The sequence below is a fragment of the Gavialis gangeticus genome, unplaced genomic scaffold (assembly GCF_001723915.1).
Source record: "Gavialis gangeticus isolate Ggan-Ray unplaced genomic scaffold, GavGan_comp1, whole genome shotgun sequence".
Lineage (NCBI taxonomy): Eukaryota > Metazoa > Chordata > Crocodylia > Gavialidae > Gavialis > Gavialis gangeticus.
In genome coordinates, this window is record NW_017729020.1 from 6603979 (window position 1) to 6618290 (window position 14312).

Genomic DNA, 14312 nt, shown 5'->3' on the forward strand with positions numbered 1-14312 from the left:
CAGACTGGACGTGGCGCCTGGGCCTGTTGCCAGCACCCAGGGCAGGTGCACTGCCTGCGTGTGTGCTCGCTCTCGCCCTCTGACACCGCATCCACCTGAGCTGGGGCACCAGCCCCTCCAGGCTCCCGGGCACTGCCAGCCCTCTGCATTGCACAAGAGGCTGAGTGCACAAGACCCTGCACTGCAGCCAGGCCCCTAGCGCACGTGGCTGCCCACTCCAGGGGCACCAGCACCCCCGCCCAATGCCGCCCCTGTCTCTTTAACGCCAGGGCGGGGCTCCAGCTTTGTCCCCGCCCCCTCGCTCCTGATTGGCCAGCTCTTGAACCACGCCCGCCTGCCGTTGTTATGGGCCATAGCCCCGCCCCCTCCCAACCGACCAACCAACCATGCCTATTGGGGTGTAAGTCAGAGCCACGCGGCTCGTATTGGCCCCGCCTCCTCGTTGTGCTCTGCGCTACTATTGGCTGCGCATGTTAACTTGCGCTATTTCCGCCGCGGCCTACCTCGCTGGGCCAGGCCGGGCCGGGCCGGGCCGTCATGGGGCCGTTGAGCTACATGCTGCTGTGCGGACAGGCGGCGCTACTGCTCGGCAACCTGCTGCTGCTGCACGGCGTGTCACGGGGCCACCAGCACAACGCCACCACCCCCGGGCCCGGGCCCGCTGAGGGAGAGCCAGCGGCGCCCGCCTGGACCTACGGAGACCCGCGAGGGCCACTTGTCCTCTGCTCGCGCCTGTGAGCGCTAGGGCCAGGCCGGGCCGGGGGGCTGCAGTGCCTTTGGAATCCGTCCCGGGAGGCTCCCCCACGTGACGTCATGACATTAACGCGTCATTACGTCAGCAAAGCAAATGCACGTCACTGTTGCATTTTAAAAACCCACTGGAATACTGTATTTTTTTTTTATAACTAGGTTATTTTATGTTTAGATCATATTTATATTATATTGTTTTTATATCAAGTTTACATTAATAGCATTACATTTATATTGCATTATATTAATAGATTTGTATTAGCATACTACATTTATATTTTATTATAATCTTATATTACATATTGATACAAATGTAATTTGCCATTACACTATGACCTTAATATCCTGTTGGTATTGTATTAATACTATATTTGTATTATATTACATTTACATTTTATTAGATCATATATTTATATTACATACAAATATAATGTAACATCATAGTATTATATTTATGCTATGTGCTATTACATTATATGATATAATATTATATTTCATATTTCTTTTAATGACTGCCCTTTCAGTGATCCCCCTGGGTGCCTCTGGGCCGTCTCCTGGAGACTCCTCCCTCATTCCTGGAGACTGGGGCAATCCCGAAAGGCTTGGCAACCCTACCGGGGGGTGCGCATAGCCCTGATCATGACCCTGACCAGCTCTCATTGCAGGCCTGAGGAGTTCGTGGCGTGCGACGAGCCTGTGGACCACCTGGGCAATGCCACAGCACAGCAAGAGCTGACCTACGGCTGTGTCAAGGTGGGTGATGTGCAGAATGCAAACAGACGCGTGCAGCCTAGACCCCGAGGGCCCCAGTGCAGCAGCTGAGTTCAAGGTCGGGGAGCAGCCTGGTGCTGCCAGTGGCAAAGCAGCTGGCTGCTCCTGGGGTGCTGCTCAAAGTCCTTGAAACAGAGAGGAGGGGAGCAGTGTTGGTGGCATGAAGCCAAGCACTAAACCCCAAGAGATGGGTTATTCAGCAGGTTATTCTGCTGCACCCTCTTGGCACAAGGGCCCTGTTCTCAGTGGTGGCAGATGAACAGGAGCAGTGGGCTCAGAAGTTGCTGCAAGGGAGGTTTAAGTTGGGTATCAGGAAAAATTAGGTGAAGCACTGGAACACGTTACCTAGAGAGGTGGTGGACTCTCCATCCTTGGAGGTTTTCAAGACCCGGCTCAACAAAGCCTTGGCTGGGATGATCTAGTTGGGGCTGGTCCTGCTTTGGGCAGGGGGTTAGACTAGATGTGACCTCCTGAGGTCTCTTCAACCCTCATTGTCTATGATTCTGTGAAGGGCATGGCCTGGTGTGCAACCCCCGGGGTATGTAAACTGCACGGTTGCCAGAGTGGCAGTGACTCCATGCTCTCTTCTCCTTCCCTTCCATCTGCTCTTGCCCTCAGGGAGGAAAACACCAGGCTGAAGTGCTCGAGATTTCCTAGCTCACTGCTGTCCAGCATGCTGTGCTGTCCACTAGGTCACACTGTGTCCCTGCTGGGCACTTTTACACTTGCTCTCTGGGTAGGGGAGGGCACTATAGCATCTCTGTGTGTTAGCAGCCCCTGGTGCATAAGCCTGCAGCTTCGTTCAGCAAGGTTTAGTTCTGGTGCCCTTGCCACCGCTCTGAAGCATGGGGACGCTGATACAAGAGACACAGTCTGCTGGAGTGCAGTAATTGCCATGTTCCAGCATACTCGTTTAGTCAAGTCTGCTCTGACACACTGTAATTACAGCGTGTCAGAGCAGCCCCGCAATCACGTCCACAGGCACCCACTGACATTAAAAAGGTGGGGAGGAGGGAAGCAGGACAAAATGCAGACTGATGAAAACTGTAGCTTACCTGATGAAGCATCCGTACACCCAAGGGCCAGAAACGCTGTGGCGAATGAATGAAACCCCGGGTGCTCACTGAACCAGCCAGGAATCTGAAGACGCGTCCTGCTGGAGGGCCATCGCCTCTTTGTCCTTGGAACCAGCTGCCAGGACACTCGGTTCTCAGTTGTGCGTAATGTTTCCCCCAACAGTTTGGCGGCCAAGCCTATAGCGACGTAGACCATACTCTGGTGCAGTGCCGAGCGCTAGAAGGCATCGAGTGTGCAGAGCCCCGGACTTTTCTGCGAGGGAATAAGCCATGCATCAAGTAAGATTGTGTTTGGGCAGGATACGCGCGGCATGGAAGACTCTGCTCTGTTTTGCTATTTGGGGTACTTCAGTAGCTGCACGGATCCAACCTTCCTTTGCCAAAGTATTTTGGGAAGCAGCTCGTAAGCTTGGATTTTAGTCTTGCTACGCCCACGGTTGCATTGCAGTTTGTGCAACTTTTCCCCGCTGTCAGTTGGACAGGGCCACAAAGGAGAAGATAGGAGGAAGCTGGTAAAAGTAAAGGATCAGGTTTGCCAGGCAGTATTTCTCTTGGGCCAAACTGTATTTGACAGAGCTTTCTGATCTTCTTGTTTGCAGGTACACTGGACACTACTTCATAACCACTTTACTCTACTCCTTCTTCCTGGGTTGCTTTGGAGTGGATCGGTTCTGCTTGGGTCATACTGGGACAGCAGTAGGAAAGCTGTTGACTCTTGGAGGACTGGGCATCTGGTGGTTTGTTGACCTTATTCTTCTCATCACGGGTGGGCTGATGCCCAGTGACGGCAGCAACTGGTGTACCATTTACTGAGAAGAAATGACATCCAACTGAAAGCTGAACCCAGGAGAAGCTGATGCAGCATTTGTTGTCTCTGCAGGACTGGAGACTGACTTCCGCCTTTGTTGCAGAAAACGCCTTGCATTTGCTTTGTTTTTACCGTGTGTAAATACCTTCTGGACTTGTGCATTATAAGCTGCAGAAGAATGCTGTGGCTAACACCTGTGCATATACCTCAGACTTCACCTTCAAAGACAAATCCCTGTTAAAATGATTTGGAAGCTTCTTCCCTGCAGAATAACAGTTGACAGGGTTAAATACTTGGCCTGTCTTGCATTGCACTTCCAGAGTAATGTATCCCTCGAAAATGTGCTAATTTTGGCCTGTCCACAAAGCTCTAAGATTGGTTTTTTGAAATGTTCAGTTTCACATGAAAAAATACTTCTTTAATGAGAGGCCGCAATAGCTGAGCTCATAGCCCCTTACCCCATTGGTGACTTGTAGAAAAGGGAGAAGACGTGCAGCTCAAAGCTTAAGTATTCAGTAATCCTCAGCACTCTTTGTTCAAAAATCTGTTGGAGAGCCGACCTTTCTTTTTGTATGAAGGAGAGCCTGCAACCACAGACAGGCAAACAGAGGTCTTAGAATAAAAAAGTGTGTGGAAAAAGTGAGCGCTGAGTTATCTATGACTTCCACCTTGTCATACACATCCATTATCTGTAGGTAAAAGCAGCCAGGAAGTGCATGGCATAGTAGGGGCATGTCTACAACTTAGCAAGATCTGACAGTCAGTGGGATTAGAGGAGAGAGGGCATGAGACCTACAGCCTACGTTCACAATATATGCTCTGAATGAGCAGCAGGTGAAATGGAAGCACTGATTCAAGTTAAATAAACAGTGCAGTGAGAAGCAGTGACTAACAAGTTAAGCCCATCTTCACCAGGTGTAATACAAGTAGGAACTTTTGCCTTTGCTTGCTATTAGGATACACACTTAAGCCCGTTTCTCAGGACAGTATCAGACTTCCCCTTTTCCATTACGGGAAAGCTCTGGAAAGTAGAGCACGTGGTGGGGGTCCAGATGTTCTGTTTCAGGTAATTTTCAAGAAAGGGCAGCAAATACAAATGGAAAAGAATTTATCTGTAGCTGAGCTCTAAAAGCACAATCGCCAAAAACCTGCACACTGTCTTTGACAGGCTTGGATGTAGCAAGTTAAATGCCGTAGCAAAGTATCACAGGGGCATTAGCAGTACACAACAGCTGCAAGTGGAGTTGGAGAGGAAGAGGAAGGAAGACAGGAAGCAATGAGGGGTGGGGAGAAGGAGGGACAGCTGCAGAAGTCAAGGCCGTGGTAAAAAAAGGACTAGGAGACACTGCAAGTTACTTTTGCAATGATGCATAAAAATCAAAGGAGGTCTGCTTGCTAGGAGGGGAGAAGATGCTGTAGTCTCCACTCAGCCTTCCCCACGCTGTAATTTCGTGAGCACCCCACGGTTATTCCAGCGCATAGATATATACAGCAGCTTGTTCTGCAAGCATGTTTCCTGTCCACCCCTTTGAAGTCTCAACCGTTGTCTTGTTAGAAATTTTCCAAGCAACCCTGACCCTGACTTCTATGTTTGGGCTGCTGTGGCAAGGCGGGGCCTGGGGGTGCCGTGACCTCCCCTAGCGCCCCCTACCAACTGTGCCAGATCAGGCCTAATGCACCCTCGATATCTCGTCAGCCACATCTTTGATGTTAATATTAAAGGAAGGCTGCCTTTCTAACCCTCCCTGGCACAATGCCTTAAGATGTCCTAATCCGGGCCCTGCCTCTGGTGACACAGCGCACCCGAACCTCTGGGCCCCGCGCTCACGGTCGCCCATCTCCCGCGCTCAGGACCCCTTTCCGAGTCCTACGCCTCACTGGGGCTTTCCCACAATTGGGGCTCAGGCAGCCTCAGCCTTACCTGGCCCCCCTGGACCCCCTTTCCAGGGTCCAATGCCCCACTGGGGCTTCTCGCCCGATTCTGCCCACCTGGGGCCAGGGTCAGGACGACCCAAAACGCAGTGCCCTCTCTAGCGCCAGGAACTCGCCACCTTCTGGGGAGCTCCCCTGAGGCCTCCTCCAACCCCTACAGCCTCACCCAGTCCTCTGGTCATTCACTCCGGGGCTTCTTGCTGCCCCCTACCAAAGCTGCACCCTCTGTGGTGCCAGGAACACCCCCCCGCTACCGTGGGGTCCCTATGAGGCCTCCTCCACCCCTTATAGCCTCATCCGGTCCTCCGGCGTAATAACAAACAACCAAAAACCTCAAGCCCCTAGGCTGCAACAAACTCTAAGCCATCTGGCTTGCCATCATTCAAAACCCTACCAGGGTGTGCTCCACCCAGTCCTTAACCAAAGCTTTTCAGGCCATCTAGTTCCTACAGGCTGCAACACTCCCGCAAAGCTCCTTCACCCTTCAATGTTAGTGGGGAACTGCCTGCTGCCACACAGCTCCTACCCTCTCAGCCGCCAGAGGAAAACTGCTGCTTGGGCTCAGCTTCGCTGTTTAAATAGGCCAGGCCCTGCCCCCTTCCGGTCAGCTGACCAGACTGGTTGCCCCGGCAACCAAACCTGTGCTGCCCTGGTGACTGGCAGCTGAGCCCATTTTACTGTCTACCAGTAGCAGGCACCTTAGTGCCCTGCTACAGCTGCTCATTTCCGTATCGTGGTGTGAGGAGCCTGACCTTGAGGGGATTATACTTGCCACTTTGAGAAGTCAGCCTGTCTTCTTCAAAGCAGCCAACAGCAGAGCAGGGCTCCGAAAAAGTAAGTCGTCCATCATGACAATGGGAACAACCAATCAGACAGAAAATAGTCCTTAAATAAGGTCTTCTCTTTAGCCAGAGCCAGAGCCTGGAAGAGGCTGCCCAGAGAGGTGGTGCTCTCACCTTCCCTGGAAATCTTCAAGAGGAGACTGGAGATGCACCTGGCTGGGGTCTTATGATCCCCTGCCACCCCCAGTGCTCCTTCCTGCCCATGGCAGGGGGTCGGACTCGATGATCTGTCCAGGTCCCTTCTGACTCATTGATTCTATGATTCTTTAGAAACACCTATAAAAGACTGTATAAAAGCTAATAGAAAGCTGACAAAAAAATCCAATAAATGTACCAAAAAAAAAGCCAGAAGTTAAATGCGGGCATGTCCCCTTGATTTCAGTGACAATTTAGCCAAGCTGCAAGTGGAGAGCAACATCTGATCCGCACTGGACCTCGCCAGCATGTCAAAGCTAGTAAAAGGAGTTTTGTGCTTATGCTAGAATGGATTTATAAATGTGAGTTTCTGGCTCATTTTATTCTCTTCACAGAAAAGTCAAAAATCAGTTGTGTAGAGCAGCTTGCTTGAGAGACTTCACCGCAGTCGATCGCATCTTGGTTTGCATATCAAGCATGTGAGCGAATAGGCAACATCTAGCCACAGCCCTCCGTGCTGTACAATTATTCCCCCAGCCAGGTTTCTCTGAAGTTCACCTACCGGTTTTGGGTCAGGTTCTTGGCTGATAAAAGATGATTCACCTCTGAGGAAGCCAATGGGATTGTGCCCACGTCCAGCACTGGTAAGACTTGCCTTTCTCAGTTTTTCATCACTGCCCTATCCAGACTTTAGGGGAACCTCCCTGCTTTTAGAATTAACTCCCAAATGCTCACGCTGCCCAGGTGTTCCTAAGGGCCACAGTTTCTCCCTGCTGGATCCTGCCTCTACTGACTTCTTTAAAACATAGCAGTGATTGAGTCAGCATAGTCATTGGGAAGACCAGGATTTGGTCGCAGCAGACCTGGAAACTGTGATTCTGGAGAACCTCTGTGCCCACGCAATGCACCCTGGGGTAGAATTCATGGCATCACAGAGACAGAGCTGACCCACAGACGCTGGCTACAGGAGAGAGCGAGGCATTGGCCCTGCCAGCTACAATGCCTACACAGTGCCCTACCGTGCAGAACTGCACAGCATCAGGTTATTGTTCAGCTGCTGTAAACATGTTTGGTGCTTCTCCCCGGATATCACTTCCCTCCACTCCTCTGCTGTGAAGTTTGCTAAAAATGGCCATGCCAACACTGGGCCCTTGTTCGTCGTCGTTGGGTAGGGTTCCCCGTGCGCTGGGGGGGGACATTAACCAACAGAGAGCTCTCAGTGCAAGGACAGTCAGCTTTGTGTTCTTTCCTGCTTCTGGAGCATGTCGAAACTTACCTCAAGGCCTCCCACCCTTGTCTGTTCTGGATGGCATTCAGCATTCACAGGCTCACCTAAGTCACAGCCCAACCACCAAGCTACTGTCATCAGAGTTACTGACTCAGAAGAACAGGATTTCCATGGCTGAGCATCACCTATCTTTTTACCACTCCTGTCAGGGAAGGAATTATGGGCATCACTGCACTGGCCTCAGCCTACCGCTCGGACTAAATCTATGCAAACAACAGTGGTGGCCCTGGGCATCCGAGTGGATGGGAGCTGCGAGACAGGACTACGTTGCATGTGTTGTCAGTCAGGGATTGAGAACACCCTTCCTTTGGCTGAATGGACTTCTAATAGGGGTGGTTAGCCTTGTTCCCCTCTGTTTTAGCATGGGACGAGTCTTGTGTCCAATATGCCAGCACTAAAATCCACCTTCCGCACTCAGCCTGGTGCCAGAGAGGAGGCGAACACTTTAAAACAATGAACCCCACACAAAGAGGCAGGGAAACCTTGCCAGACATTCTCCGGGTCAAGTCAATGGGAAAGCTAGCTGCAAGTCCCAAACTCAGAGCCAGGCACAACGCGAGTATGTGCATCAGGAGGCCAGTCATTCTTACAAAATAAAGAAATGAAGCTCGTACTGTCAACCCTCAAGTTCTCCAGCTGCAGCTGTGCCTCTAGTTCAGTCAGCCAAATTCAGCCTCTATTACTAACACCGCCTTGAGCTGGACTGCGTGACGTGCGACTCCCCAGAAATCACATTGTGCTAACATCTCATCTCTGGGGCACAGGGCTCCCATCCACTTAGGTCACAAGGCATCTGAGCTGGACAGTCTTAAGGTAGTCTCTTGAGGGAGGGAGGCTGGAGAGACGTCCACATAGTACATCCAGCACACACTTCAGCCCAGGGGAGCAGCTGTTTACATTCACGTGCTGAGTTCAGTCACACCAGCTCAAGGGGGAAGAAACATGCATCCACAAGTCTGTGTGCATTGAGCACCATCCTGTGCTTTAGCTCTCCCCGCTGCTGTCAAAGCTCCACCTTGTAAGCCTTTCACAGCCAGGACTCGGGGACCTCAGACACAGTGGATTCCCAGTTTTGGGCCCACTCTTCTCTCACCCGCACCTCAAAAAACTTTAACAAAGTCTTCACCTGTGGTCCCCATCCCAAACCATGACTGCACCAGCCTGCATGCTCTGGGGTCAGAGCTCCCCTGCCAGATTCTGCCTTTGCACTTGGTGCAGAAGAAAGCACAGGGCTGATATTTTGGAGGACACTGTTCTGATTTAAAATCAGACCCAAGCCAGCTTGCCATTCGGACGCTTACTATCGTTCTGCTATCCCCTCTCAGCAGTGCTCTTAGTCTGGGAGCTCGTGGCCCTAAGCTGTGACAGACACCCTACGTTTGCGATACGTCTCTGGCCTGGCGAGGACCACATTCAGTTGGCGCAAGGTGGTCGGGATTAAAAGGCATGAAGAGTGGAAACGGATAAATCTGGTGCTGCTTTCCAAGAAAGCCTGCTGTGGAAGCACAGGCGATCGTCTTCCCAGCACACTGGGCCAGTCGTAAATTCTTGGTAAAATACTCTAGAAGAATCCTACCCCGACTTAAAGCATAATCTGCTCCGCAAGCATGATTCACAGTGATGGCAGTGTGCATTTTACCCACGGGCAAGAAGCATGGGAAATGTGGCTTCCAGCTTCCCCTGATGTTATGCTCGCTCCTCTGACTGTTGCAGAAAGCCAGCAAGGTGCAGGCTTAGCAAGGTTTCAGCCTACCTTCAGGGAAGGTCCTGAGGTCACGTCGCTGGTCCACAGCTCCTGCACAAACACTGCAAACCAAGCATTTGAGCAGCCTCTGCAAAGCACAGGGAGAGGCAGGAGCAGCCTTCCCTGTGAGGGTCTTACCTTGAGGCAGCAGCTCCTTGAAGGACTTTGAAGATGTAAACCCCAGAGCTTGGGACAGGCATGGATTTCCAGGGCTCGGACCTCCATTCTGCTTCTTCAGAACTTGCTCTTGAAGAGCTTGCTTTGTTTCCTACGAATGAAGCCCGACATGGCACGCATCCCCCACGAGACACGTTTCTGTGCTGAATCCCACGTTCTTTCCTGCCCACAGGTCTGAGTTCTCCCCATCCTTTGCTTCACCCATGGCTTCCCCAGTCTCTCGCCCAACCCGCTTCGTTATTACTACGTAGGCTGACGGAGCACTAGAAGGCTTCAGCACAGATCAGGTGCTTGTCCTTACCACGGCACAGAGACACGTGAGCAAGGCTCCTGCCCCAAGGTGCTCACATGATTAGGGTGCCGAGAGGGACACAGTCCAGTGCATCCATATTTGTGCATTATGTCTCCATTATAAATACATGACAAGGGCTCACTCCTTCCTGCTACCCCCTCAGCCTACCTCTGCAGGCCTGGCTGCATTCCCAGTACCACATCAGGCCTCATTTCCCTAAGTCTTTGGGATACCCAAAGAAGGCACCGCCAACCAGCAAGGTGCAGACACAAGTGGTGCCAAGCCTACTCGTGGACTCTCCGCAGCTCAGCACCTGTTCTGCTGTTGACTGACAACAAGTATGCCGGACACGCGATGCAGGCAGTGGAGTTTGCTTAGAAGTCAGGAGAAGATACTTCTCAGATACGTCTCCTTGGGTCGAGTCTTCCTCTGGAGGGGACTTAGGATGTGCTCGTGAGCTCTAGAGAGAGATGCAGCAAAACCAGATCTCCTGTAACACCACAAGTGGGCTGGGACTGTCCAGAGGAAAAAAGCTTTCCTAGAACCTGGCAAAACTGTTCAGATTTCTGCTGGTGAGTCATTTAGAAATTAGATACCAGAACAGCAACAACTGAGAAATTGCCACATTTCTGATATGGATTGAATTAACTCAATCTGAACAGGGGACTCTGTGGGTCCAGGGAGGCCTGCAGAGGCAGAAAAGTTGGTCTTCCTGTGGGATTTGGATGGGACGGCAAAACAGGCTATTGGAACGGGACAGAGATTGGGCCTGAGTGCGAGGGAGCGTCGCTAGAGAGGCGCTGCAGTGGGGCTGTTTGCAGGATCAAGAGCAGGGAAGTGTGACTCTGAAGCAGCTTTACAAGCATCTTAAGCAAAGCCTGTCACTGCCCACCCCCGGGCACGGTCATGGAAGGTGGTGCCTGCACCACGCACGGCATGCTTCACGTCCCGCACGTCTGCCCTTTACACAGCTCTGCATCTGCCCCCGAGAACATGGCAGGGAAGTTTCACAGCTGTCTAATACAGCCACCTTCTGGTAACATTCACTCATAGGTGACTCAGTCTCAACAACCAGGATGCCTACAAGGAGGGACATGCGATCTCTTGGCAGTGTGCAGTAAGCATTGCAAGATGTCTCCAGTGATATCTGATCCTGCGCCCATGTGGGAGACAGCTTTCCACCTAGGACTGCTCGTCATCCAACCCGTCATCCCACCTTTATGGTCACACATAGCTCAGGCAGGCCAAGGCAGGGAGCATCACAGAAGTCTTACCCACACAACTGCAGCTCTCCCACCTTTCATTTGCAGTCGAGATTTGGCTGGGAACAGATGGCTTGGGTCAGAGAGGATGGCAAAGGAGAGGCCAGCAGTCACCTTCAATGCATTTAGTCCACAGATTGTTTAACAAGGGGGGATTAAAAAGTGTCAGGCCTCCCTGCGCCCTAAGTGCAGACCCTGGACATGCAACCTTATACACAGGTGCTGTGTACATCTGCTTCGGACGCTGGCAGTTACACCAGTATCCAGAGGTGAGTTTATTGCAGCTTATTACAGGGTGGTGCCTGTAGGCTGCTATGACCGTGCCTCGCCATCAGATGGCAGGCAGATAGCTGTCCACGGGGCGTCACAGGCCAAGCCGGGGAGGATGCACACAGGTTGCTTGCAGCCGGCTCTTTCTACTTCTGTGCATCTATGGGATCTCTTTGCCCCAGAGCTGGGTGGGCAGGGTTGTCTGTCCTGTGCCCGCTCCACTTTCACCAGTGCATCTAGGGCCTGGTACAACCAACATCTCTGCCTCAAACACTTTTGGTGCAAAGTTTGCCAAGGCAGCCAACAATGTGGTTATGTGGGACACACTTTTGTTCCCACTCCTGGCCAGACTGGAGTGGGGAAAGGAGAGGGGTGGACGGGCACAGGGCCATGCTCAGCTGGGAGCTCAGCAGTTTGCCAGGCCTGGCCTTTCCTGCACTGTCACAGTCCATCATAAACAGCTGCCTGCAACCCCCGCACAGTCTCCTGGAGAACTCATGCAGATAGAGAGGGAATCAGCAAGCACGTTAGTAGGTCCTGCTCTGACACGCCTCAGCCCATGAGCGTGCATGGCCCCCCAGAGCTCGAATAGACTGCCTGTCCAAAATGCAGCAAGAGCAGGTGATGTATGAAGACATGTTCAACGCCATTCCCACAGGAAGACAGGAGCTTCCCAGTGTTTGGAACAGCACTGGCTCGCTACCATGACTCTTTGCACTGAGCTCCCAGACACAACCTCCACTGTACACGCAACTAGACTGGGAAACAAATGCATTCCCAAATAGGCAAGGATGGTAGCAACCAAGGACATTTACCAAATTCACCAAGGGCCCACCTGAATTTCCATCCTGCAAGAGGAGACCAGTGGAGAGGCTGTTACACTGGAGGTCATCACAGGGGGAAGGGCCTGTTTTCCTGCAACTCTGTGGGGTACCTCGTACGCTAAAGTCAAGGGCACTTATTCTTAAGGGGCAGGGCTCACCTCTGCGCAGAGGGACCGCACTTATGCCTTGGATGTTTCCCCAGGCCACCTCGGCCTACCTGCTCCACTAAGTCCCATGGCAGAAAAACCACCAGCTCCCTAATATACCGTATGCATGCATTGACTTTGTATTAAAATCGCATCAGTTTATTTTCTGCTTCCCTGTCCTGTGGCCCTCCACAGCAAACTCAGCCACGCTCACAGCAGGATCTATGTTGATCCAGGCTATATCCAATTTGTGGTCACCGTTTCCGATTCTGTCTTCATGCTGCTGCAGTTTAACGGCACTCGTGGTATGGCAACCATGCTGCACCCTTGGGACTTCCCAGCTGAGAACCACATTCTGCTTTTCACACCTTGCATCGTCTCTTCACTCAGTGGCACTTTTTACTAGTCTGGCTCACCTTTCTGTTCTCATGCACCAGCCTGGTCCTGTGATATCTGGACGGGAAAGTACAGGAGGTTGCTCAGAAGTCAAGGAAACATTTCGATTGCTTTTAGGTTTGCAAAAGCTTTGTATCAGGCCTGCATTTTGGTCCTGAAGAGGGTCCCTTTTCACCAGTCTTCAGCACCATTTAGAGAAGCTGTTGCTTGTAAGTGCCAGGCTTGCTTAGCTCATGCGTTAGGCTTGTCTGACACCATCTAAGTGTCTCAAGGGCTGTGAAACACCCACAGAGAAAAGCCAAAAGTCAAGGCCTGTCTCATTTTAAATGGTGCTTGCATAGCCAGGTGCAATCCGCCCCAATAAAAGCCTCCTATGCCAATCTCAGCAACCATTAGAGGAAGGCTTTCTCCCTCCATGTAAAGGTGCATTTATTCAAGTGGTCCTAGCAGACACACATCCTACAGCAGGATTTCCCAATCCAGCGCAGTTTGTAGGTGTGGATGCTTACCTGAAGTGCACTCATCCAACTCTCCTGGCCAATGCATTTTAAACTGGTTTAAAGCCATCAGCCTCAGGGAGGTATCCTTACCTGTGAAAGAGATCAAGATGGACAACAGCTGGAACAATCTTCTCGACATCAGCAATAAAACTGTCCTGCAGAGCAAGCTGGCAGGCAGTGGGCAGCCGGGGGACAAACCATTGCCCTGCCTGTTTCTTATTTCCCTTGCAAACCTCAGTCAGAAGCAGTCACCGAAGGGCTTAGCCAGCTGTCACCATGGCCATCTCCTTCCATGCACTCTGCAGCACAACTACAGAACATACGCACAGTCCACAATGCAGATTATGGGCATTGCAGAAAGACAACTATTAATGAAGCCTACTGTGTGTCTAAGGCACAGGTAGACAGGATGAGAACCATCTCTCTCATCACCAAAGCCAACAGTTCTTCCCCCACCTCTCAGCATTACTCTGCAAAGCTTACACCCATTAGCCCGTTGCTCCTGTTCCATGGATGGGCATCCATCTCACTGCCCCTCCTGGAGTTTCTGGTGTGCCTTGAATTGGCAGCTGAGCTGCTCCCATCTGTTTTCTCCCTACTTAGCCTATGCCCAACTCTGATCCATAGTTTCACAGTTGGTCGGGTCGGAAGGGACCTGAGCAGGTCATCTAGTCTGACCCCCCTGCCATGGCAGGAAAGAGTACTGGGGTCAAACGACCCCAGCAAGGTGTTCATCCACCCTCCTCTTAAAGACCCCCAGGGTAGGAGCCAGCACCACTTCTCTTGGAAGTTGGTTCCAGTTCCTAGCCGCCCTGACCGTGAAGTCGCGCCTCCTGATGTCTAGCCTGAATCTACTCTCAGTCAACTTATAGCCATTGTTCCTCGTTACTCCTGGTAGTGCTCGGGGGAAGAGGGACTCCCCCATTGCCTGCTGGTCCCCCTTCGTGTCTGTAGATGGCCACCAGATCCTCCTCAGCCTTCTCTTGTGGAGGCTGAACAGGTTCAGGTCCTCTAGCCTCTCCTCGTAGGGCCTGCCCTGCTGCCCCCTGATCATGCGAGTGGCCTCCTCTGGACCCTCTCCATGTTGTCCACATCCCTC

General features: G+C 51.9%; 1 protein-coding gene across 1 annotated transcript; it reads left to right on the forward strand.

Moving 5' to 3' along the window:
- Positions 1–527: 527 nt before the first annotated feature.
- TM2D2 (TM2 domain containing 2) lies at positions 528–4044 on the forward strand. The gene is made up of 4 exons (XM_019514438.1): positions 528–734; positions 1416–1503; positions 2761–2876; positions 3197–4044. The coding sequence occupies exons 1-4, from the start codon at positions 538–540 to the stop codon at positions 3408–3410; spliced, it is 615 nt and encodes a 204-aa protein (XP_019369983.1). The 5' UTR covers positions 528–537; the 3' UTR covers positions 3411–4044.
- Positions 4045–14312: the final 10268 nt, after the last annotated feature.

What these genes read in the sequence shown, in the direction of transcription:
- TM2D2 (XM_019514438.1), top strand. Translation starts at nt 538, where the DNA reads ATGGGGCCGTTGAGCTACATGCTGCTGTGCGGACAGGCGGCGCTACTG. An exon ending in CTTGTCCTCTGCTCGCGCCT is followed by an intron (nt 735 to 1,415) that starts GTGAGCGCTAGG and finishes CTCTCATTGCAG; the next exon opens with GCCTGAGGAGTTCGTGGCGT. An exon ending in GGGAATAAGCCATGCATCAA is followed by an intron (nt 2,877 to 3,196) that starts GTAAGATTGTGT and finishes TCTTGTTTGCAG; the next exon opens with GTACACTGGACACTACTTCA.